Source organism: Durio zibethinus, chromosome 1, assembly GCF_047325235.1.
Source record: "Durio zibethinus cultivar Kanyao isolate XHJ-2024 chromosome 1, ASM4732523v1, whole genome shotgun sequence".
Taxonomy (NCBI): Eukaryota; Viridiplantae; Streptophyta; class Magnoliopsida; order Malvales; family Malvaceae; genus Durio; species Durio zibethinus.
In genome coordinates this window covers 30,585,277-30,611,014 of record NC_143162.1, presented here as the reverse complement: position 1 = coordinate 30,611,014, position 25,738 = coordinate 30,585,277, and the positions used below count along the sequence as shown (strand labels likewise).

The following is a 25,738-nucleotide window of genomic DNA, read 5'->3' as shown; positions in this document are numbered from 1 at the left end:
TTTATAATTTTAGGAATTAAACATATATTAAATAAACATTATTACTAATTGAAATATTTTTGGTGTAATTACTTTGAACTTTAATGTTATTGTTAGTCAACCATTAACATTTAATATTTACATTTTATTTTATTTCAAAAATAAAAAAAGAAAAAAATCTACATTTTGCTTTTATCTTGATAAATAAAATTCTTAGGTTGCCTTACATTATCAATGTAAAAGGATGACCACTAGAAAAAACCTACTTTACAAAATCAACAAGAAATGCAATTTATATTTTATGTTGTGAAATTTTAATTTCACACAATAGCATATTTTACATTTTCACCGTTTTATCTTTCTTATTTTTTTCACATAAGTGTATTTTATCACTTGCTTTCGACTTTGAGGGATTCGTCAACAAGAAAATTGCTATGGCGGTCGATTGTAAGAAGGCTTCCCTGCTGCAATTGACCAATAACTTCTAGCATCAGACTTTTCCTCATGATAGTAATCGACATCAAAAGCGTTTTTTGTTTGATTATGTTGGGGATATATATAAAAATAATTTAATGTTGTATGTATGATGACTTAAACTCTATTTTTTGTATTCTTAATTGTGTTTATATAATTTTATTATTATCCTATTAAATCTTAGTTGTATCAAATTTAAATATTAATTATATTTATACACTTAGAGCATGAAAAGATCACATATAATTTTTAAAATCATAATTTAAAGAAGAATTTTATATAATAATAAATTAAATAATTTAGTAATATTTCAAAATTAAAGACAAATTATAAATTACAAATAATATATTGCAATTATATAATTTTATTAAAATATATTTAATGTTCAACATTAATAAATTATAAAATTTTAAAAAAATTCGTGCCAACTTGCCAACTATGTTTTATATTTTTAGTTTTTAATATCATACAACAGCATTAGTTTACTAAACATATTTTCTGTTTTCAAAATTTCAAAATAAAATAAAAACAAAATTTTCAAAAATATAAAACATAAACAAAAAAAAATTGACAACGATACCAAATGATCCCTTAATTATTTTGAAACATGTATTTTTTTATGATGATTATTTTATGTTGAATGCAATTATTTTTTATGCATTTTCTTTTAACCAACTTTTAATTTTAAAATTTTAATAAAATTTTAACTAATAAAAAAAATAATATTAGATTGTTAATTTTTAATTCTTAACTCAAACTGTACGGTTGTAAGGCATGAAGTTTTGCATTTATAAAATATGTGGGTCTTTTTTTTTTTTTTTTTGTTGAATGAAATAAGGACATAAATTTTGGAGAATAGAAAGGTTTATGAGATTTACATTTTTTCGTAGAACAATTTAGTGATAAATTTTTATTTAAAATTTTTTTATAATTATTTTTATTAATAGATTTTTTTTTCATTATATAGAATTTTTTTAAAGTTGAATTTCATATTAATTTTATAGTGTGATTGAATTGTTATTACGTTTTAATAGTTCAACTATTTATTTTTTTATTTTTAAATTAGTTGTTTTATAACATTGATAATTAGTAAACTTTCATTAGAATTATTATTATTTTTTTTTGTTATCAAAAATTTAAAGTTATTGTTCAACATAAATATAATGTAATTTTTTTCAAATTCTTTTTATATTGGTACTTTTATTTTATTTTAAAAAATTATTATAAATTAAAATTAAAATTTTATCGCCCAAATCTAATATGTCTTAATTTTATTGCCCAATAAACTGCCATGTCATCCGATGCTCTCTCATCTTTGACTTGCCACGTGTTTTTTAATCATTGGTGACTATTTCGATTGTAAACAGTATACCATGAAACTCGCATGCAACGCCGGAAACATGAAATATTTTTTTCTAAAGCAACGTATTTATAGTTCTTTTCCCTTTCCAGCAGTTGGCCCCCAAAGAAGGAACGCCGAGTCCAAAAGTTTGTGAGTGCAGGAAGGAAATGCCAGAAATGCTATCTTAATTCATAGGAAAAGCCAACGGCAATAACAGCTGTCATAATGGCCACTGTTCCTTCTCTTCTCAAAGCTTCTTTCCTCACCCCAAAACCCATCACTCAACATAAAACCCTCCCTTGTACAAAACCCACTTCCCTTTTCTTCTTCCCTTCCGCTTTTGCTTCTTTCTCCACCCTTCAGCGACATCGTTTTAATGGACAGACGCCTATAGCTGCATCTCTTAAGGTTACTTTTGGTGTAGTTTTTCACTATTCACAATCGCTGACCAGCTGTTTGATTTTATGTTTGTGTGGAGTTGCTACTGATCATTTTTTACGCTTTTTGTTTGTTTTGTTTCAGGAGAACGTGGGGCGTTTTAAGAAGACTTTGGGTGATTTTACTAGCTTAAACTACTGGGTCGTTCGGGATTATTATCGTCTTGTCGACTCTGTTAATGCACTCGAGCCAGAGATACTGAGGCTATCTGATGAGCAGGTTGGTTGGCTTGTTTACAATCAATTACTTGTGTTGCCTTTGTTTGGGTCATTGGGATACTTGATTGAGCTTCTTTCTTGTAGCTGACTGCTAAAACTTCTGAGTTCAAGAAAAGGTTAAGCCAAGGACATACTCTTTCGGATATTCAAGCTGGTTAGTGTTTATTAATGCTTCTGTTCAGAGGGTTGAATTTATGAAATTTATATGGAAATTAATTCTCCTTTTATTGTTGGTTTTACAGAGGCATTTTCTGTTGTTCGTGAAGCTGCAAGAAGGAAGCTTGGCATGCGCCATTTTGATGTGCAGGTATTAATCTTTTTATGCATGCAACAATGTATGCCTGTAGGCTTGCATGGATACTGTGTGGTCATGTATCCATGATTACATCACTGTATACAAGTATTTTTTATTCACTTGAAATCAGATATTATTCTAAAGGTTTTTTAATGGTAGATTATTGGTGGAGCAGTACTTCATGATGGTTCAATTGCTGAGATGAAAACAGGGGAGGGAAAAACATTGGTTTCCACATTAGCTGCATATCTTAATGCACTGACTGGTGATGGTGTCCATGGTACGCTTTGTATCCTTCCTTTTGTTTGGAAAAAATATTTTAATGATATTATTCATTATAGTTTCTGTTGATATTGTAAAAAGTTGAATATTAGATACTTGTTCGCACATTTGTGTATGAATATCAGATATTAGTTTTGAGATATAAGGATCTTATAAAATGTTTAGCAGAAGGAACAGCATTGTTGATCTTGTTTAACCTCTAACTAGATTCTCAGCAGTCCTTTGAATTCCCATTTATTGCAGAGATAATCTGGTTACATCATATTACTCTTTTGTAGGCTCTTGTTGACCAAATGGTAATGCTCCATTTTACTTGAATTTGACATTGTTGCCTTTGCAATTAACAGTGGTAACTGTGAATGATTATCTTGCTCAACGTGATGCTGAGTGGATGGGTCGTGTTCATCGCTTTTTAGGTCTTTCAGTTGGGCTTATTCAGGTGTTTGTCTACTGAGAGGCAGAATGCTCTAGAACTTGTTTCAAATAGTATTTTTCTTGCAGACATGAACTTGGGTCAATGACCAGACATGTTTTATTTATGCAAGAGAAATGGATCTCAATAACCATTGCATACTTATATACTCCAAATTGTAATAGTCTTCCCCAATTTTTGATTACAAATGTAGAAGGGGATGACAGCTGAAGAGAGGAGAACTAACTACCAATGTGATATAACATACACCAACAACTCGGTAAGTGTTCCTAATTTAGGTTGGTGCAATTGAATGTTGACTACTGCTGTTGCATTTGCTCCCCCTCTCCCCTTCTCTTTTCCCTTAACCCCGCAATTTGCCTTGTTTCTCACACCATTATTTATGAACATTTTTAGGAACTAGGCTTTGATTATCTCCGAGATAATCTTGCTGGAAACAGTGATCAACTTGTGATGAGATGGTATGTGTCAGAGCACTATTTCAATTGGGTCTTTGATTTATGTTATTGGACTACTAGCGATAGACTTGCAAAAACAGGCCAAAACCATTTCATTTTGCAATTGTTGATGAAGTTGATTCTGTTCTCATTGATGAAGGAAGAAATCCTTTGTTAATAAGCGGTGAGGTAATATAAATTAACCTTTCTTCCTTTGTTAACTGTTTTTTAGGTTCTATGCATAATATTGAATATTTAGAATCACAAAATTATTCAGGAGCTATTTATGAATGTTTAACTGATTGCCTGCGAAAATGTTCAGAAATGTTGAGAGGAAATCTCAATGCAATAGAAATTGTGAAAAAATTAAAAAATAAAATTGTGTGGAAAACTAAGAGTAAAACTGAACATATATTGAAAAATTGCTCATTAGAATTATACAAGCACTTTAGGTTTATATACAACTAACTAGTGGGTAAACTAGGAAACTAAATTTTTCTAAAATTGATCTTATAATGGAGAGATTGTCTATCCTAATTTTCTGTTCTTAATTTCTAGGGATACAAATCCTTAATTCTAGGGATTCTAGCGATATAAATACTTAATTCTATAGATACAAATATAAATATACAAATTACAAGATTACAACCAGCTATAAATAAGTGTTTTCCCACACTTTCCCTCAAGCTGGTGAATATGTGTTTTCCATTCCCAACTTGGAAATAATTTCCTAAAATGTTGCACTGCTTAGCCCTTTAGCCAACACATCTGCAAGTTGACCCTTGGTTGATAATACGGTGTACAAATCCACCCATTGTCTAGTTTCTCCATTATGAAGTGCTGGTTTACTTCAATGTGTTTTGTTATGTCATGTTGCACAGGATTGTGTGCCATGCTTATTGCAGATTTGTTATCATAGTAAAGTCTCATTGGCCCATCCCACTTAATCTTCAAGTCTTCTAGGATAATCTTTAACCATGGTAGTTCACAAATTCCTTGAGCCATTGATTTGAACTCTGCTTCAGCACTTGATCTTGCCACCACATTTTTGTTTTTTACTCTTCCAAGTCACAAGATTACCACCTAAGAAAGTGCAGTAGTTTGAGGAGGATCTTCAATCAATTGCTGAACTTGCATAATCTATATCTGTATGTGCCTCTAGAACCAGCCCCAAATTTCTTTTGTACAAAATACCTCTCCCAAGTTTGGCTTTCAAAATAGTGTAATACATAGTAGATAGCCTGTGGGTGCACTTTTTTAGGACTATGTATAAATTGACTTATCACACTCACAGCATATGCTATATCAGGATTAATATGTGAGAGATAAATGAGTCTTTCAACTAATCTCTGGTACATCTCTATATCTATGGCATCATCTTCATTAGCATCGCTAAGTTTATGATTAGGATCTATAGGAGTATTTGCAGGTTTACATGCGAGCTTCCTAGTTTCCTTCAAAAGATCCATCAGATATTTCTGTTGTGAGATGAAAATACCATGTCATGAGTAAGCTACTTCAATTCTTAGGAAGTATTTCAATCTCCCTAGATCTTTTATCTCAAATTCTCTAGCCAAACGCTGTTTTAGAGATTCTCTCTCTTTTTCATCGTCTCCAGTTGCAATTGTATCATTAACATACACTAATAGAACTGTGATTCTCCCTAACGCTATGTTTGGATAAATATTAATAAAGGAAAGGAAAAGAAAGTTTTTTAAAGGAAATGAAAGGATACATGTAACCCTTGTTTGGATAATTAAAATTAATAAAGAAAAGGAAAGGAAAGGAATTCTAACAACCATTGTTTGGATAAAGAGTGAAAAAGAAAGGAAATGATTCATTATAATAATTTTTTTCAATTATAACCTTTCATTACCTGTGATTTTAGAGCACTCTTGGATCATGATATGTCTATTCATATTCAACCATTTATCAAAATCAAATCACTAAAAAATTATAAAAAATTTTTATATTGGAAGAGATACGTAAAACTTGAAAAAAAAGATGGCTTTGAAAAAATTACAAGATGATTATGATCTGCTTAAGTTTTTTTGATTAGGTTTTTAGTATTAATAAAAAGATGGATGTAATAGTCTTTTTTATAAATTTTTTTTTTTAACTTTCCTTTCCCTAGCTTTTCCTCCAAATTGAGGTATTAAAAATTTTAGGTTTACAAGGGAACCAAAAGTTATTTGGTTTCCACCTCTTTCCCTTTCTTTAAATTAAAAATTTATCCAAACAAGGGGAGGGGGCTTTGTTTCCTTTACTTTCCCTTACTTTACTTTCTTTTCCTTCCCCTCATCTCAATCCAAAAACACTATAAACCTCCCAAACCAAGCCTTAGGAGACTGTTTAAGGATCAAGTTCTTGGACTTGCATCGGTTCAGGAGCTAGAACTTTTCTTCTTGAGTACACCTGTAATTCCTTTATAGAATCAAGAAAAATATTATCTTTTGTCACATTTTTTGTGTTTGGAATGGATTCAGACTCAAATTTAGTGTTTGACTTGGACTCAGAAGAAACAAGTTTAGACTCTGAAGAATTAATTGTTGAAAATGTTGAAGAGGAGGACAAGTCAAGCAAAAAGAAGTCTTTATCCTTATCTTCCATGAATGAAGTCTCCCCCTAAAGATAAGGTTGGAAATGGTTTGCTTTCTTCAAAAGTGACATCTATAGACATAGAATTTTTTAGTAGGAGGATAATAAAACTTATACTCCTTCTGAGTTGATGAATACCCCACAAAAATGCATTTAATTGCTCAAGGATCCAACTTTCCCCTATCATGACTGTGAACATGAACAAATGATGTATAACCTAATATCCTAGGTGTGAGGTTGTTTGTGGTATTAAAGTTGGGATAGAATTGTGAGAGTAGTTCTATAGGAGTTTTAAATCCCAAAACCCTGGAAGATAAGCTATTTATAATGTGTGTGGCAATGAGAACACCTTCCCCTAGTAGGATTTGGGTACGTTTGCTTGAAAAAGTAAAGCTCGGGTTGTGGCTAGTAAATGGCTGTTTTTCCTCTCTGCCACTCCATTCTGCTGTGGAGTATTAACACAAGATGACTCATGGGTAATCCCCTTCTTTTGGAAATAGGTAGATAGACTTTGGTTGAAATAGTCTTTTTCATTATCAGACCTAAATCTCTTAATTTTCACTCCAAGTTGATTTTGGATCATGGTTTGGAAGCTTAAAAAACACACTATTCAGATCTGATTTGGATTTAAGTTAAAATATCCAAGAGACCCTGGAACAATCATCTATGAAAGAAACAAATCACCTTGCACTAAAAATATTAGAAATTGTAGAGGGACCCCATATGTTACTATAAATCAAGTAAAAAGGACTAGAACTTCTTTTATTACTAATTGGAAAAGACACATGTTTATGCTTTGCAAGTTCACAAACATCACAATGAAAATTTTCGACATTTAATCTTTTGAACAAAGAAAGAAACATGTTTTTCAAAGTTCCAAAAAAAGGATGTCCAAGACGAAAATGATAAAGCCGGATTTTGTCTTTATTGGGAGATTTTTCAGAAAGAAATGACGAAGGTAAACCATTTTTGATATTACTTGTATTGTTTGATGTCTCAAGATAGTATAGTTCATCCTTTTCCTTAGCGAGTCCAATCCTTTTCTCCGAACTTTGGTCCTTAAATTTACAATAGGAGGGATAAAAAGTCATTTGTAGTTCATGTTTTTTGTAAGTTTTTGTATAGATATCAAATTAGTAGACAATCCAGGAACATGAAGAACATTTTTAAGAACAAACGAGGGATTGATTTGAACATCTCCTAATCCTGCCACTGTAGTAAGTGAACCATTCGCAACAACAATTTTCTTATTATTAGGGCATAAGTTATATGTACTAAATTTCTATGAGGAATGTGTCATATGGTTTGTGGCTCCTGAGTCAATGAGCCAAGAACTCGTAATAGGCTTAATTGAGACATTTAATCCATGAGAATTAAAAGCTTTACTTGAACTAGAGACCTTACCCAAAGAATATACCCCAGTAGGCTTTTCAAAGGTTTTCAATAGGCTTCTTAGTTTCTCAATCTCTTCTCTATCCAACTCTCTTTGTTCTCGAGGCTTTTGTAGTACTTCGGTGGTTTTATTAGTTCTCACTTCCTCAAATCAGGTATTAGTGGCAGATTTTGCTATCTCTGACATGGTTATCTTTCTCAAGATTGAAATGAATCTTGATCGTAAAGGTTTAACCAAAGACGATTCTAGGCAATGAAGACCAATAAAGAAAAAATAAGACTAAAAGATTTAACAAGATTTGGCTATTAAGACTAAAATATACATATACAGATTACAAGATTACAACCAGCTATAAATAAATGTTTTCCCACAGAAATAGCTTGTAATAGTCTGTTGCCTCTTCTTTGTTGTGTCCAGGCTAGCAAAGATGCTGCACGTTATCCTGTTGCTGCTAAGGTGGCTGAGCTGCTAATGAGGGGTCTGGTGAGTTCAGTCGTTTGTCTTCACTTTGGTTAAACCATAATCTTTTGTTGCTAATCAGCTGCCACTGTAATCATGTACAGTTATCTTACACAGTTTATAATTAAGTAGTTTCTGTATGATAAATTTTGGTAACAGCATTACAACACTGAGCTTAAAGATAATTCAGTGGAGTTGACTGAAGAAGGAATTGCACTTGCTGAGTTGGCTCTTGAAACAAGTGATCTGTGGGATGAAAATGATCCCTGGGCAAGGTGAATGGTTTCCCTTTTCCCTTTGTTCTCATTCTCTAATTTCCATTGTAAAGCTGATGGATGCTATTGAGGACATAAGTACTATGCCCTTTGTACTCTTTGTTCTAAATATATGTTTCTCTGTCAGCAACTTCTCAAAGTTTTTGTGTTTCAAGTCTTCACTAACACATGGTGCTTTTAAAACGTAAAAGGCCCCAAAAGAAAATGTTTGACCAATTTCAAACTGATTTCTTTCTTTCATTCATTGTATATTAGAACTTTCTGGACTGAATTGTAACCAACTACCTGGATACTGTTGTCTTGTGGTTGAATATGATCCATTGCAAACACGATACACATCTCATCTTATGTTTTTTTCCTTTATCTTTTAGCTTGATATTTAAAATTTATATTGTTGCAGATTTGTGATGAATGCTTTGAAAGCTAAAGAATTTTATCGGCAGGATGTCCAATACATTGTCAGAAATGGGAAAGCTCTCATTATCAATGAGGTGATTATATAGTAATTTTTTATGTTTCAGTGTCTTTGTTGCAGTGCCAATTCCTACTTTTATTTCATTCATGTAATATTCAACCATGTTTGGATGTAATCACTGGAAAGGACTTTCCTGCAAATTTTCTAACTAGCCTGTGCTAGCACAAGCTTGCGCTAAAGAAAAATCATTTTACGTTTGTCAGCCTGAACATGATGATCATTGCACTAGATAATGGCTGTTAAGAGTTTGAATTGTGGGGTGCCATTACCAGTCGATGGCACAAGATTTCTATTTTTAAAAATTAAGCTCTTTATTAATAGCTTTTAGTTGAATTACTTAGCTTTAATACAGATGGTTACCAAAATCTTAAATTGCAAATCCCAATGTCTGTATCTATTGCAAACATTACTAGGTGCAAAATTGATGATTTCTTTTATGTTGTAAAGACAGCTTGATTTCATTAAACCTTGTTTGAGGTAGAACATTATCTTGTTGCTTTTTACATTTAAGGCTAAAGCTTGGGAAAACATAAGAATTTTGTTGTTCTTGGTGTTTTTTTAGTTTGTGTTAATGGTAGAGAATTCGGGGAAAAGTGGAGAGTTCATGAATGTGGTAGTCTCCTATGTATTTGTATTATATTAGAACATTAAGTACAAAAGACTAATATACCCATTAACCTAAATACTTAATCCTCCTTCTTAAACTGGAGCATATACGTCATATTTACCCAGCTTGTTATAAATTTATCTTACTCTAGAACGAAGTTTTTGTAAACAAGTCTGCTAGTTGGTCCACAGATCTTGGTGATTGTGTAAGAACCACATTCTGCATACGTTAGTCTCAAACTAGATGACAATCCACTTCAATGTGTTTAGTTCTTTCATGATACGCTAGATTTGAGGCTATATAAAGAGCTGCTTATCAGAAATAGAGTCATATGCTCTTGTTGCTTAAAGCCAAGTTCTTCCAACAGATGTTTCAACCAAACGAACTCACAAGTAGTATTTGCCGTGGCTCAATACTCAGATTCAGCACTTGATCTTGCAACCACTGTATGTTTCTTACTCTTCCAAGACACTAAGTTGTCTCCAACAAATACACAATAACCAGTGGTAGATCTCCTATAGTTTGGAGATCCAGCCCAATCTACACCAGTGTGTCCTTCAGCATGAAGATGACCTTGGTTTTTATGAAGTAGGCCACGACGTGGAGCACCCTTGAGATATCTTAAGGTATGAACAAGAGCATCCCATGACTCGTTCTTGGAGACTGTAAAAGACTAACAACATTCACTGCAAAAGAAATATCTGGTCTAGTAATTGTCAAGTAGTTCAACTTTCCAACCAATCTTCGATAATAGCTTGGATAAGCTAACACATCACATTGATTAGCTAATAATTTGGTGTTAGGATCCATGGGAGTATCCATAGGTTTGCATCCTAACAATCCAACTTCAGAAAGTAAGTCAAGCACATGCTTCCTTTGGGATGGTGAAATCCTCTCATAAGATCTGGCAACTCCTACGCCTAAGAAATATCACAAATCCCCTAATCCTTGCAACTTTAATTGTATAACTTTTGTTTTGTGATGGCAATGAAACATTTATGAAAATCTGCAGCTGACAGGCAGAGTTGAAGAAAAACGGAGATGGTCTGAAGGGATTCACCAGGCTGTAGAAGCAAAAGAAGGTTTGAAAATTCAGGTAGATATGATGTCTGAAAAGTGTTTCTTAACTTGGTCTTGACCTATATCAAATATAGATCTCATTCGTCTAATTCGAAGTTGTAAATTTCGTATACTTCTTAGGCTGATTCAGTTGTTGTGGCTCAAATCACCTACCAATCACTATTTAAGCTCTATCCAAAGCTTTCTGGGATGACTGGGACTGCTAAAACCGAAGTATGGATGATAACTGGATTTTTTACATTATATTTGGCAATTTCTAATTATCAATGCTTTACTATTTTTTTATGCAATTTAAATTAGAAATTTCAACCTTCATGTTTGTAGGAGAGGGAGTTCTTGAAAATGTTCCAGATGCCCGTTATTGAAGTGCCCACTAATCTTCCAAATATTCGTAAAGATTTAGCCATACAAGCTTTTGCTGTAGGGCATTTAATACTTGTACTGTTTTTCTTAATAATGTTTCTATTTTTTTTTGTTACTGTTTTTTCTTGATTGTTTTTTGGTTTGCTATTCTCCTAAGACTGCTCGTGGGAAATGGGAATATGTTAGTCAAGAAGTGGAATACATGTTTAGACAGGGCCGTCCAGTTTTAGTTGGGACCACTAGGTAATTCTCCAGCAGCTCTCATTGTAATTTGTCCTTTCCTCTTTTCTTTTGAATCTTGCTATTTTATGGAATGCTAATTGAATTTCGAATTTCATCTGTTAAGAGTGTTCAAAAGCAAGAACACCCTTGGATATGATCTATCATCTTCTTGATGTAGTGTTGAGAACTCTGAACATCTGTCAGATCTGCTGAAGGAGAGAAATATCCCTCACAATGTCCTGAATGCACGACCTAAGGTTTGTTAGGGTTTTAATTCAATGATACCTTGCAGTTGGATGTATAGTTTAGTGTATGGGTTTAGTTCTTGCTCGGCATCAATCATTTCACCTTTATGCAAGCTTCTTTTACCATTATGTTTCTTTCCCTTCTATTCCATCAGTATGCAGGAAGGGAAGCTGAAATTATTGCCCAAGCGGGGCGAAAGTATGCTATAACGATTTCTACCAATATGGCTGGCAGAGGAACTGACATTATTCTTGGGGGAAATCCAAAAGTAAGTGTACTTGTTGGATGATTTTTTTTATGTGGAAAAAAGTACTGGCAGGATCATTTTATTGCAATTGATGATATGCATTTGTATGCATTTCTCTTAACTTTTTAATGTATTACTTCCTTCTTGTGGAGTTGTTTTTCTTTTATCCGAAAATATGTGATGAGAAGTAACTAACTGTACACCACTTGTTATGCCATATCAAGATGCTTGCAAGAGAAATTATAGAGGACAGCTTGCTTTCCTTTCTGACAAGAGAAGCTCCTAATGTTGAAATCGATGGCATGGAAATTTCAAGAAAGGTAACTCTTTCTTGTTATTGTTAGTTGGCAAGAAATAAATTATGATTCTCATCAATCTTTTGGTGTAGGTGTTGTCAAAGATAAAGGTTGGACCATCATCAATGGCTTTGCTAGTTAAGGCTGCCTTAATGGGTTTGTGAATCTTAAAGCATTTAGTCTAGCTTGTTTTCTTCTCTTTTAAATACATTAATTTTAGTGATATTGGCATGGATATTTTATTATTCTGATGCCACTTTTCTTTTCAATGTGAATCAAACAGCCAAATATGTTGGCAAAAGTGAGGGAAAGAGCTGGACATATCAGGAAGCAAAATCTATCATCTCAGAGTCTGTGGAAATGAGCCAGTCAATGCCTCTGAAAGAGCTTCAGAAGCTTATTGATGAACAGTCTGAGATGTACCCTCTTGGCCCTTCTATAGCTATTACTTATTTGTCTGTTCTTAAAGATTGTGAAGTACACTGCACCAAAGAAGGGTCTGAAGTCAAAAGGCTTGGGGGGCTTCATGTGATTGGAACATCTTTGCATGAATCCCGTAGAATAGATAACCAGGTGAGTAAATGATATGTATATTTATTCCACATCTAAACCTTGATTTAGTTAGCATTTCTGAAGTATCTATCTTGCTTTAAGAAAATTGCAACAGTTTTTGGTATCAGAAGCTCGAGAAATACTCTCAAACTTCCATAATGAAGTGCCAAGTATCCAATTTAGCTGTTTATTTCTTATATGTCAACTCCTGCATTTAAAGCTAAGGGTCAATATAATTATTCTCTTTTGGTCATTTCCATCCCATATGTTGTTGGCTTATTGCATGTATCACTTGATCAAGATGAAATATTTCTAGCTCGATACTTTTCTAGAATGAGTACAATTGCTTTGTGGTAGTCAATCCCTTATTTTTATTTTATTTTATTTTTTGCTGAATTAGTCAGTTCATTGTTCAGTAGGTCAATATTCTACACTCATTTACTGTGGTTTATATACAACTAACTAGAGGGTAAACTAAGAAACTAAATTTTCTTAAAACTGATCCTATAATTGAGGGATTGTCTATCCTAATTTTATGTTCTTAATTCTAGAGATACAAATATAAATATACAAATTACAACCAGCTGTTACTAAGTGTTTTCCCACACTCCCCCTTAAGTTGGTGAATAGGTGTTTTCCATTCCTAGCTTGGAAATAATTTCCTGAAATGTTGCACTACTGAGACTTTTAGTCAACACATTTGCAAGTTGACCCTTGGTTGATACATACAGTGTACTAATTAACCCACTATCTAGTTTCTCCTTTATGAAGTGTCAGTCTACTTCAATGTGTTTGGTTTTGTCATGTTGCATAGGATTGTGTGCAATGCTTATTGTAGACTTGTTATTACAATAGAGTCTCATTGGTCCATGCAACTTGATCTTCAAGTCGTCTAGGATAATCTTTAACCACAGTAGTTCACAAATTCCTTGAGCCATTGCTCTAAACTTTACTTTAGCACTTAATCTTGCCATCTCATTCTGTTTTTCTCTCCTCTAAGTCACAAGATTACCACCTAGGAAAGTTCAATAGCCTGAGGTGGATCTTCTAGCAATTACTGAACTTGCATAATCCGTATCTGTTTATGCCTTTAGAACTAGCCCCAAATTTTTTGTAAACAAGATACCTCTCCCAGGGTTGGCCTTCAAATAGTGTAATATACGGTAAGTAGCCTATAGGTGCACTTCTTTAGGACCATGCATAAATTGACTTATCACACTCACAATATATGCTATATCAGGTCCAGCATGTGAGAGACAAATGAGTCTTCTAACTAATATCTGGTGCATCTATCTACTGTAGCATCTTCATTAGGTTCTCCTAGTTTATGATTAGAATCTATAGGGGTATCTACAGGTTTACATACGAGCTTCCCAGTTTCCTTCAAAAGATCTATCACATATTTTTGTTTTGAGATGAAAATACCATGCCGTGAGTGAGCTATTTCAATTCCTAAGAAGTACTTCAATCTCCTTAGCTCTTTTATATCAAATTCTCTAGCCAAAGATTGTTTTAGAAGCTCTCTCTTTTTGTTATCATCTCCGGTTACAATTATATCATCAACATACACTGTGGAAACTGAATGTCTATTGAAAAACTGCTTATCAACAATTATACAAGAATCTTAGGTTTATATACAACTAACTAGGGGTTAAACTAGGAAACTAAATCTTCCTTAATTCTAGGGATACAAATACTTAATTCTAGAGATACAAATATAAATATACAGATTACAAGATTACAACCAGCTGTAAATAAGTGTTTTCCCACACTCCCCCTCAAGCTGGTGAATAGGTATTTTCCATTCCCAGCTTGGAAATAATTTCTTGAAATGTTGCACTGCTGAGACCTTTAGTCAACACATCTGCAAGTTGACCCTTGGTTGATACATAAGGTGTACAAATCAACCCACTGTCTAGTTTCTCCTTTATGAAATGCCGGTCTACTTCAATGTGTTTTGTTCTGTCATGTTGCACAGGATTGTGTGCAATGCTTATTGCAGACTTGTTATCACAGTAGAGTCTCATTGGTCCATCCCACTTGATCTTCAAGTCTTCTAGGATAATCTTTAACCATAGTAGTTCACAAATTCGTTGAGCCATTGCTCTAAACTCTGCTTCAGCACTTGATCTTGCCACCACATTCTGTTTTTTACTCCTCCAAGTCACAAGATTACCACCTAAGAAAGTGCAGTAGCCTGAGGTAGATCTTCTATCAGTTATTGAACCTGCATAATCAGCATCTGTATATGCTTCTAGAACTAACCCCGAATCTCTTTTGAATAAGATACCTCTCCCAGGATTGGCCTTCAAATAGTGCAATATACGGTAGACAGCCTGTAGGTGCACTTCTTTAGGACTATGCATAAATTGACTTATCACACTCACAGCATATGCTATATCAGGTCTAGTATGTGAGAGATGAATGAGTCTTCCAACTAATCTTTGGTACATCTCTCTATTTACAGCAGCATCTTCATTAGCTTTTCCAATTTTATGATTAGGATCTATAGGGGTATTTGCAGGTTTACATGCAAGCTTCCCAGTTTCCTTCAGAAGATCCATCACATATTTTTGTTGTGAGATAAAAATACCATGCCGTGAGTGAGCTACTTCCTAGGAAGTACTTCAATCTCCCTAGCTCTTTTATCTCAAATTCTCTAGCCAAACACTGTTTTAGAGATTCTCTCTCTTTTTCATCATCTCCAGTTACAATTATATCATCAACATACACTAATAGAACTGTGACCCTCCCTGAATCAGAGTGCTTGATAAACAATGTGTGATCTCCTTGACTCTGTTTATATCCCATTGCTAGCATCACTTTGACAAATCTCCCGAACCAAGCTCTAGGAGACTGTTTAAGGCCATATAAAGCTTTTTTTAACCTGCATACTTTGTTTGCTTCTAGATGACCTTCAAATCCCGGTGGAACCTTCATATATATTTCTTCTTCCAAATCACCATGTAAAAAAGCATTCTTTACATCAAATTGTTGAAGATGCCAATTGTAATTTGCAGCTAATGATAACAAAATCTTAACTGTATTCATCTTGGCAACTGGAGCAAAGGTTTCCTGGTAATCCACTCCATAGGTCTGAGTGTAGCCCCTAGCCACTAACCTGGCTTTATACCACTTGTCACGGGTTGAGATTTAAGCTCCGAACCCGCGCGGCTCCGGGACCCGGGCATTCACCCTTCCGGCGTCCCAGATTAGCCTTCCTGCCACGGTTCACACCCTTGTGAGGTATTGTCCGTTCTGGCCCCCCTGGCCTCACGGTTTTGTCCTACAAAAGGCGCCTCTCAAGGCGGAGATGGTGTGAACCCTTTTATACCCCAGTGACCCTCCTATTATGTTCGATGTGGTATTCAGGACTCCCTTTTAGGTCTGTGACATTCTCCCGCACCCAACCTCGTGACGCCCTCGTCACGGAGGCTGGCCACCCTGCCTACCTCCCTCGAGGTGCTTGGCGTGGATCGAACAGTTTAGGGCTGGCTCTGATACCACTTGTCACGGGTTGAGACTTAAGCTCTGAACCCGTACGGCTACGGGACCCGGGCATTCACCCTTTCGACGTCCCAGATCAGCCTTCCTGTTACGGTTCACACCCTTGTGAGGTATTGTTCTCTCTGCCCCCTTGGCCTTACGGTTTTGTCCTACAAAAGGCGCCTTACAAGCCGGACGTGGTGTGAACACTTTTATACCCCAGTGACCCTCCTATTATGTTCGATGTGGGATTCAGCACTCTTCCTTAGGTTTGTGACATTCTCCTGCACCCAACCTCGTGACGTCCTCGTCACGAAGGCCGGCCACCCTGCCTACCTCCCTCGAGGCGCTTGGCGTGGATCGAACGGTTTAGAGCTGGCTCTGATACCATGTGGAAACTGAATGTCTATTGAAAAACTGCTTATCAACAATTATACAAGAATCTTAGGTTTATATACAACTAACTAGGGGTTAAACTAGGAAACTAAATCTTCCTTAATTCTAGGGATACAAATACTTAATTCTAGAGATACAAATATAAATATACAGATTACAAGATTACAACCAGCTGTAAATAAGTGTTTTCCCACATACACTAATAGAACTATGAATCTCCCTAAGTTTGAGTGCTTGATAATCAGTGTGTGATTCCCTTGACTCTGCTTATATCCCATTGCTAGTATAACTTTGGCAAATCTCCCGAACCAAGCCTTGGGAGACTGTTTAAGCCCATATAAAGTATTTTTCAGCTTGCATACTTTGTTTGCTTCTAAATGACCTCCAAATCCTATTGGAACCTTTATATATATTTCTTCTTCCAAATCACCATGTAGAAAAGCATTCTTTACATCAAATTGTTGGAGCTGCCAATTGAAATTTGTAGTCAAGGATAACAAAATCCTAATTATATTCATGTTGGCAACTGGAGCAAAAGTTTCTTGATAGTCCATTCCATAAAATTGAGTGTAGCCCTTAGCCACCAACCTGGCCTTATACCTTTCAACAGTACCATCCGCCTTGTACTTTACAGTGAAAACCCATTTACACCCAACTAGATTTTTTCCTTTAGGCAACTCTACCAGTTCCCATGTCTTATTTTTCTCTAAGGCCTTCATTTCTATTTTATGGCTTGCCTCCATTTCTCACTGGATAATGTCTCAAATAATGTAGTTGGAATAGAAATAGTGTTTAGGCTCACAAGAAAATTTTTGTGGGATGGTAAGAATTTTTCAAATGACACAAAATTAGAGATTGGATACAGTGGATGCTTAGTACATTTTCTGATTCCTTTCCTAATGGCAATAGGCAAATCATAATTACTACTTTTAGTTTTAGGCGATTCATGCTCATTTTGAGAAATAAAGTCAGAGACTATAGTTACCTTATTTTCAGAGTTAGGATCAGATTCTTGGACTTGCATAGTTTCAAGAGCTGGAACTTTTTTTCTTGAGTAAACCTGTAATTCTTTCATAGAATCAAGAACAATATTATCCTTTGTAGTAGCTTCTCTGTTTGGAATGGGTTTAGACTCAAATTCGATGTTTGACTTGGACTCAGAAGAAATAGGTTTAGACTCAGAAAAATTGATGGGTGAATATGTTGAAGAGGAAATAGGTTTAGACTTAGAAGAATTAATTAGTGAAAATGTTGATAAGGAGGACAAGTCAAGAAAAAAGAACTCTTTATCCTTATCTTCCATGAATTAAGTCTCCCCTTGAAAAATAAGGTTTGAGTAAAAAATGATTTACTTTTTTCAAAAGTGACATCTACAAACACATATAATTTTTTGGTTGGAGGATGATAGCACTTATACCCTTTCTGAGTTGATGAATACCCCATAAAAATACATCTAACCACTTTAGGATCCAACTTCCCCCTATTATGACTGTGAACATAAACAAATGATGTACAACTAAATATCTTAAGTGTGAGGTTGTTTGTGGTATTAAAGTTGGGATAGAATTGTGAAAGTAGTTCCATAGGACTTTTAAATCCCAAAACCCTTGAAGGTAACCTATTTATAATGTGTGTGGCAGTGAGAACAACATCCCCCTAATAGGATTTGGATACATTTGCTGGAAAAAGTAAAGCTCAAGTTGTGGCTAGTAAATGGTCGTTTTTCCTCTTTGCTACTCCATTTTGCTGTGGAGTATTAACACAAGATGACTCATGGATAATCCCCTCTTTTTGGAAATAGGTAGATAGAGCCTAGTTGAAATAATCTCTTGCATTATCATACCTAAATCTTTTGACTTTCACGCAAATTGATTTTGGATCATGTTTTGGAATCTTAAAAACACACTATTCACATCTGATTTGGATTTAAGTAAACAGACACAAGAAACCCTGATACAATCATTTATGAATGAAACAAACTACCTTGCACCAAAAATATTAGGAATTTTAGAAGGACCTTAGATGTCACTATGAATCAAGTAAAAAGAAGAACTTCTTTTGTTACTAATTGGAAAAGACACACGTCTATGCTTTGCAAGTTCACAAATATCACAATGAAAATTTTCAACATTTAATCATTTGAACAAAGAAGGAAACATGTTTTTCAAAGTTCTAAAAGAATGATGTCTAAGATGAAAATGATAAAGTTAGATTTTGTTTTTATTGGGAGATTTTTCAAAAAGAAATGACAAAGGTAAATTATTCTTGATATTACTTATGGTGTTTGGTGTCTCAAGATAACATAGTCCATCATTTTCCTTAGCAAGTCCAATCCTCTTCCCTGAACTTTGTTCCTAAAATTCACAATAAGAGGGATAAAAAGTCACTTTGTAGTTCATGTTTCTAGTAAGTTTTTGTATAGATATCATATTAGTTGACAATTAAGGAACATGAAGGACATTTTTAAAAACAAACAAGGGATTAATTTGAACATCTCCTAATCCTGCCACTATAGTGAGTGAACCATCTGTAATAATAATTTTCTTGTTACTAGGACACAAGGTATATGTACTAAACTTTTGTGAGGAATGTGTCATGTGGTTTGTGGCTCCCGAGTCAATGACCCAAGAACTCATAATAGGCTTAATTGAGACATTTAATCCATGAGAATAAAAGATTTTACTTGAATTAGAGACTTTACCCAAGAAACATACCCCAGTAGGATTTTCAAAGGTTTTCAATAGGCTTCTCAGTTTCTCAATCTCTTTTCTGTCCAACTCTCTTTGTTCCTGATACATTTGTAGTACTCTGATGGTTTTACCAGTTGGCACTTCCTCAAATTGGGTGGTAGCGTTAGCAGATTTTGTTATCTTTCGTTAGACTGAAACAAGTCTTAATGATTAAGATATAATTAGAAATGAGTCTTAGCAATGAAGGCTAAAGAAGGACAAAATAAAATGGCTATGAAGGTTTTAATAGGGTTCGGCAATGAAGGCTTAAAATAGAAGTTAGTAATGAATGTTGAAAATTTTGCTTCTTAAGAAGAGGCTAAAGCTCTGATGCTATGTGGAGAAACTAAAAAATAAAAATGTGTGAAAAACTAAGAGTAAAATTGAATGTATTTTGACAAATTGCTCTCTTAAGAATTATACAAGCAACTTAGGTTTATATACAACTAACTAAAGGGTAAACTAGGAAACTAAATCTTCTTAAAACTGATCCTATAATTGAGGGATTATCTATCCTAATTTTTTGTCCTTAATTCTAGGGATACAAATGCTTAATTCTAGGGATACTAAAATAAATATATAGATTACAAGATTACAACCAGTTGTAACTAAGTGTTTTCCCACAGTTACATGTTCCATGTCACCGTTAGCCAAACGGTTGCGTTCCTCTAGGAAGATAGAAATCTAGATGTAACTATAAATGCAAGACAAGGCTGTAAGTTTCAATTGAAGCGATGTTTTTGTTCACATATGTAGCAATGTAAATTACAAGATAGCACTATCCTTGTACATGTATAAACATGCATGTGTATTTTGGAAGTCATAAGTTTTACCATATGAGATTTCATTAGGCACAAATTCATTAAATACTCATTCTCTGTTTGAATTTAGATGACTTAGCTTTTGGATGGATTGTGTTGATATCTAAAATTTGATATGTGATAAACATCGTCTGACTATTACGTAAGCATACTCTTTTTCCCTTCTTCAACAATCATTTCATGTTACTCTTGATAGCCTGCAATTCAAATGGCAGAATACATTCTGATAGATTACTATAGGAAAACCAATAATGTTAAACTTGTTTTTTATTTTTCATATTTTGGGGGTTTGGGGTTGGGGGAAGAGAACTGATAATGTGTCTTTTATTTATTTTCTATATATTGCATTTCAAACATGGATCTAATTTTAAAATAAAAATAACAATGGTCTTTCACAGCTTCGTGGTAGAGCAGGAAGGCAAGGGGATCCTGGATCCACACGGTTTATGGTGAGGTAATGTGCTATTAATTATTTCTTTATGTCTTTAAGACTAAAATGGCTTTTGTGGCAAAGACTTAAAAAAAGTAAAGCTTAACTAGATTATTGTTTCCCAAGTTCCGCTTAATTCAGCTGGTGTGCACAAGATACTAGGGATTGCTTAAATGATTTTCCCTGTCCATCATGCCATTATCAGCCCATCCAATATATTTCCATTTAGATGTTGGACTAGCTTGTATTAAATTAGGACAAAATACTTTCAATGTAGGAATTGATTTTCTCAACAGGACTAGATTTGTAACTGAGCTTGGGGCCAGTTCAACCTCTGCTATCATGTTATGGGATACCTTAGTTTTCCACATAGCCTTGACCCACTATTTTAGGGCTTCTTTTGGCCAAGTGGTGCTTTGAGGTAAAACTATTTTGCTATCAAGGCTATCGTGCATATATTAACTAATTCTTTAAGATAATAAACATTGGTTAATATAAAAAATTCTCTTTCAAGGAAATTGGTCTGTGCTCTACCAATTGTCTATGTCTCTTACAAAGGTGGGGATGGTCAACTGGGCGGCGTCGGCAAAATTATCGCAACCTGAAACTCTGTCTGAGATTTCTATATAAATTAGAAATTTTATTTATTTTAATTTTTGCGGTTGGTGTTCAAGTTAGAAGGGCAGAGGGTGAAAATAAATTATTAGAAATGAGTGCATCTAAAAAACAGGTTGGAGTTGCATGGCACCAATTGAGGGTGAAATATGGGAAATGCACTGAAGGTGATTTGGACAAGTGAGTTCAAGAGCTGCAAATGCTTCTGTAAAAGCCACTGTAACTCTTCTCCAAGACTATTTAAAAAAATGTCATGTTCAAAGAAACAATAGCACACATGGGACAGGAATCTGATGCTTGTGCACCCTTCTAATCTTTTCCATAAAGCGAATTTCTATAGAGGAGAACCCAATCATGACGGCAGTGGAATTTGCATTATCATCTGAATGCTCAATAATTTCATTAACTAAAATGGACTTCTTTATATGTGTCCTTTTTTTCTTGTCTTTTAAAGGTATATTTAACATCATTTAGAATATTGGTTTACTATTTATTGATGTAACAGCTTGCAAGATGAGATGTTTCAAAAGTTTAACTTTGATACTGAGTGGGCTGTGAAGCTTATTTCAAAAATTACAAATGATGAAGATATACCTATTGAAGGTGATGCAATTGTGAAGCAGGTCTGCAGTCACCTCATCTGTTTGAGACTTTAAACCTTGTAAACATCATCCCCTTATTAGTGACTTCAATGGCTTTATATTTGTAGCTTTTGGCACTCCAAATCAATGCAGAGAAGTATTTCTTTAACATTAGAAAGAGCCTGGTTGAGTTCGATGAGGTTTTAGAGGTATGTGCGTGGAAACAACAAAGTCATATTTGGACATTTTGCCAAAGTTATTGGCGTAGTCTTGCACTAAATAGGAGTTTGACTAGAGGTTCATTTTTGTTCAAAGTTTCTAAAAGACCATCTAGCAAGTTGCAGCGTGATTTTAATTTGATAAGGAACATTATCTACAAAATACTTTATAATGATGTTATTGCAACTTTTAGTTCATTATTTTCTATTAACTTATACCTTTCATTTAACAGACTTATTGTTGACTAATTTCTATTAGAATTCTTCAATTTATAAACCAAGAAAGAGTTCTTATGAGGGATAATGACAAGAGTTATAGAATGGATTGCTACCTATGCCTAGATCTTGAGAGTGTATCTTTTAATCTGAAAATGAATCCTCAAATGTTTAATTTACACAGAGGACCAGCAATCATTTATCAGTTCATTAGATTCTTTCACCTTCTATTATCAGGTTCAAAGAAAGCATGTCTATGACCTCAGGCAATTGATTTTGACGGGTGATAATGAAAGTTGTTCCCAACATATATTCCAGTGAGTATCATTCTAATATATTTTAGTATGTTTGTGTGACCTGGCCTAGTAGATTTCCCAAGTTCAATTGCAGTCAACTAACATGCATGCTCCAGTGGCATGAGTCTCTCTTGTTTAATTTTTAGTATAAACTTTTACACCTTAAACATGTTATGGCAAGTCGGAGAGGATTGGAACAATATGAAAGCAATTACATCATGCCATTATGCTTATTGTAATCTAAATTATAATTGAGATACAATTTTTGAAAATCAGGTTATTTAGGATGATGAAAAGGCCTTTATAAATTGCCATGTTAAGTTCTGGCAATTTGTTCTTCAAATTGTAGTTTTCATTTTGCGTCATTTTTTGTGTTTGTTTAGTTAATTTTGACTAGGATAACGACATTGATATTCCAGTAACTTCGAAGTTTAAGTTCTTCAGTGTGGATATTTTCTAGATCTAAAATCAGATGAAAGATGAATAAAAAAAGAAAAAGGGAAAAAGAACAGAACAGTGCAGAACAACATTCGTGCTTATTGCATGGTTGGCTCCCTTCTTTCCCTTGTCATTAAGTTTCTTTGGTAAGAGTGCCCTTGCATTTCAGTAATTTTGGCGCATAGGAGCTATAATGCATACCAACAAGGAAATTTATATCATGTTGACCAAATACAACAATTATAGCATGTAGAGAATAAATGTGATAGCCTTTTAGTATCTCTTTCTACCTTTTCTTGACTGATTTTATCAATTGTTTTTTGTTGTATCATGCCAGATTTCTTTTTATACACTTGTCTTTTACATCGTGATGTACAGTAAATGTTGTACATGTATATCTAACTCGTGCATGCAAGTATTAGTATGTTGCCTGGCAGACTTCAGCTTGTCAATGTAGTTTTTTATCAACTGTTTTTAAGATTTAGTTTTGATCCGTCTTTTGAACATTCAAAGAGAAAAGTTGCTTGATAGGTACATGCAAGCAGTGGTTGATGAAATTGTCTTTGCAAATGCTGATCCATTGAAGGTAGTGAGTTTTTCTCTTCAGAGATTTTCTACTTCTGCTCTTCATTTTGGACTAATCACAATTAATTCATTCTGTAGCATCCAAGATACTGGAGTTTGGCTAAGCTTTTGAAAGAGTTCGTTGCTATTGCAGGGAACCTATTGGATGGTGAGCTTATCTCTAATTATCACCTTAGCTGATATCTTTTTGAAATATTTATCACTTATTGGATTAGAATTACCACCTACCACATAATTCCTTTTGTTGATGGCTAAAATCAACTTAATTCCTTATGTCGTGGAATATCTGCAGACTCATTTGCTGCAATTTCAGAGGAAGATTTACTCCAATCTCTTAAACAGCTACATAATTCAAATTCTGTAGCTATTGACACTTTTCACCTTCCAAACTTGCCAAAGCCTCCAGATGGTTTCAGAGGAATCCACAGAAAAAATTCTTCACTTAAACGCTGGCTTGCTATTTGCTCTGATGATTCAACAAAGTTAGTAGATATTGATAATGCGTCTTTAATTCAGTTTAGTTCTATACTATTTTGATATTAAATAATGGCCATTTACATTTTTACTCTAGGAATGGGAGGTACCGGCCAATGATTAATCTTCTCCGTAAATACCTTGGGGATATATTGATTGCATCATATTTGAACATTGTACAAGAATCTGGTTATGATGATGTGTACATTAAAGAAATTGAGGTCAGGTGCTTCCTTTGCATGTTTATAATAACTTGAGTAGTGTTTCGATCCATGGCCTGAGCCAGTGACAGTATGGGACCTTTGCGTGGTGTTCCTTTGACCTAACTTTTTTCACCTTCCAAATTCTAGTGGATATTAGTACCAGCGTTTGACTTATTTTGCTTTAGTTAAAGTGTAGTATATGTTGTTTAGATGGTACATTTCAACAACTTTCTTTATTATCTGTGTTTTTTTTTTTCAGCCTATCATCTTACTGCCTCTTACAAGTCATCCAAGAACTTGTTTATTTCCTCCTTTTTTATGCTAATTTTCTTACTATTGGAATTCAGAGAGCAGTTCTTGTCAAGACTCTGGATTGTTTCTGGAGGGATCATCTTGTGAACATGAATAGGCTGAGTTCTGCGGTATTTATCTGAATATGCTGTTTTGTTCTCTTCAGCTTTCAAATGTAGATGCACTCTTATGGCAGTCTTTGACAGGTAAATGTAAGAAGCTTTGGACACAGAAATCCTCTTGAAGAATATAAAATTGATGGGTGTCGATTTTTTATCTCAATGCTCAGTGCAACACGAAGGTTAACTGTAGAATCGCTCCTGCATTATTGGTCATCCCCTATGGAATCACAAGAGCTATTTTTGTCATGAAAGCAGATGTTGACAGAGCTACGGTTTGTTTCTTCTTATGTTTGTCTGTTAATCTCTAGATGGGTATGCTTTAGAACTCTTTTAGTTTTATGGTTAGTGTTGAAACTAGAGTCTCATTTATTTATTTCTTCTGTTTTCTCTTTTTGTTATTTTTGTAAACCATTTTCCCTTCAGAGTTGTGTTAAGATTTTCCTTTTTGTTGGCAGTTGATATTGATTATATTCACCCTCTAGGGATGTATGTAATGCATTTGGATTGGATGAAGTTTCCGTGCCAAGGTCTTCAGTGACCTACAGTTTGATGAAATCTCATCAATCGTTTACTGAAGATATCACATAGTTCTTGCAAGGGGATTGTATAGTTCTTATTCCATTTTCAGTCTCATTTTTAAGGCGAGTGCTCCTGTCAGCTTTGCAAAGAAACTCTTCTTTCGGTGGCAGGGTGACCAACGGACTCGGGATAATGTCTCGCCACATGGCTTATTAATAACTTGGATTGTGGATGCTTTTTTAGTTCTAAGGAACAAGTTTTCCATTTTATTGAAGATGCAACTGCAACTGTGCGAATGAATTATACACTGATCCTTATATCACTCAGATATATATAACCTACAAAGCTCTGTTTTTGGCCAAAAAGTTTCACACTGCTATTGAAGTAGCCTGGATTTTTGCGGTATGCTTAAGGCGATGGTCTACAAAGACTTTGGTTGTACCATAAATTTTATCACCAATGAAGAGTATGCCTGTTGTACAATACCATCAAAATTTCTCAAAGTTTATCCTGGTTGTATTTATGTATTAAGATCATGGAATTTTTGTCATGTGCTGAGTTGAAAGCAAATATGAAAATTTTTGTCAATGTCCGCATGGGTTTTTCT

At 34.3% G+C, this 25,738-nt stretch overlaps 1 protein-coding gene across 8 annotated transcripts; it reads left to right on the top strand.

The window, feature by feature from the left end:
- Window positions 1–1,841: 1,841 nt before the first annotated feature.
- On the top strand, window positions 1,842–25,719 carry SECA2 (Preprotein translocase SecA family protein). Of its 8 annotated transcripts, none has more exons than XR_016343984.1 (32): window positions 1,842–2,203; window positions 2,318–2,452; window positions 2,536–2,605; window positions 2,694–2,758; window positions 2,906–3,026; window positions 3,376–3,467; window positions 3,655–3,720; window positions 3,858–3,922; window positions 4,000–4,087; window positions 8,307–8,372; window positions 8,508–8,623; window positions 9,024–9,114; window positions 10,718–10,801; window positions 10,906–10,998; window positions 11,110–11,205; window positions 11,306–11,391; window positions 11,549–11,627; window positions 11,771–11,884; window positions 12,088–12,183; window positions 12,252–12,315; window positions 12,443–12,732; window positions 20,542–20,597; window positions 21,694–21,811; window positions 21,898–21,978; window positions 22,441–22,520; window positions 23,469–23,523; window positions 23,601–23,670; window positions 23,815–24,004; window positions 24,094–24,217; window positions 24,547–24,696; window positions 24,780–24,884; window positions 25,068–25,719. XR_016343984.1 is itself a non-coding variant. In XM_089764584.1 (32 exons), the coding sequence occupies exons 1-31, from the start codon at window positions 2,021–2,023 to the stop codon at window positions 24,859–24,861; spliced, it is 3,171 nt and encodes a 1,056-aa protein (XP_089620710.1). In that variant the 5' UTR covers window positions 1,842–2,020; the 3' UTR covers window positions 24,862–24,884; window positions 25,068–25,719. The 8 variants fall into 8 exon arrangements, 5 of the variants coding, with proteins under 5 accessions (XP_089620710.1, XP_089620706.1, XP_022768108.2 ...); XM_089764584.1 differs by having other exon boundaries at window positions 3,658–3,720; window positions 24,547–24,621; window positions 24,697–24,884; XM_089764580.1 differs by having other exon boundaries at window positions 24,547–24,621; window positions 24,697–24,884; window positions 25,095–25,719.
- Window positions 25,720–25,738: the final 19 nt, after the last annotated feature.

What these genes read in the sequence shown, in the direction of transcription:
- SECA2 (XM_089764580.1), top strand. Translation starts at nt 2,021, where the DNA reads ATGGCCACTGTTCCTTCTCTTCTCAAAGCTTCTTTCCTCACCCCAAAA. An exon ending in TGAGGCTATCTGATGAGCAG is followed by an intron (nt 2,453 to 2,535) that starts GTTGGTTGGCTT and finishes TCTTTCTTGTAG; the next exon opens with CTGACTGCTAAAACTTCTGA. An exon ending in CTGGGACTGCTAAAACCGAA is followed by an intron (nt 10,999 to 11,109) that starts GTATGGATGATA and finishes TCATGTTTGTAG; the next exon opens with GAGAGGGAGTTCTTGAAAAT.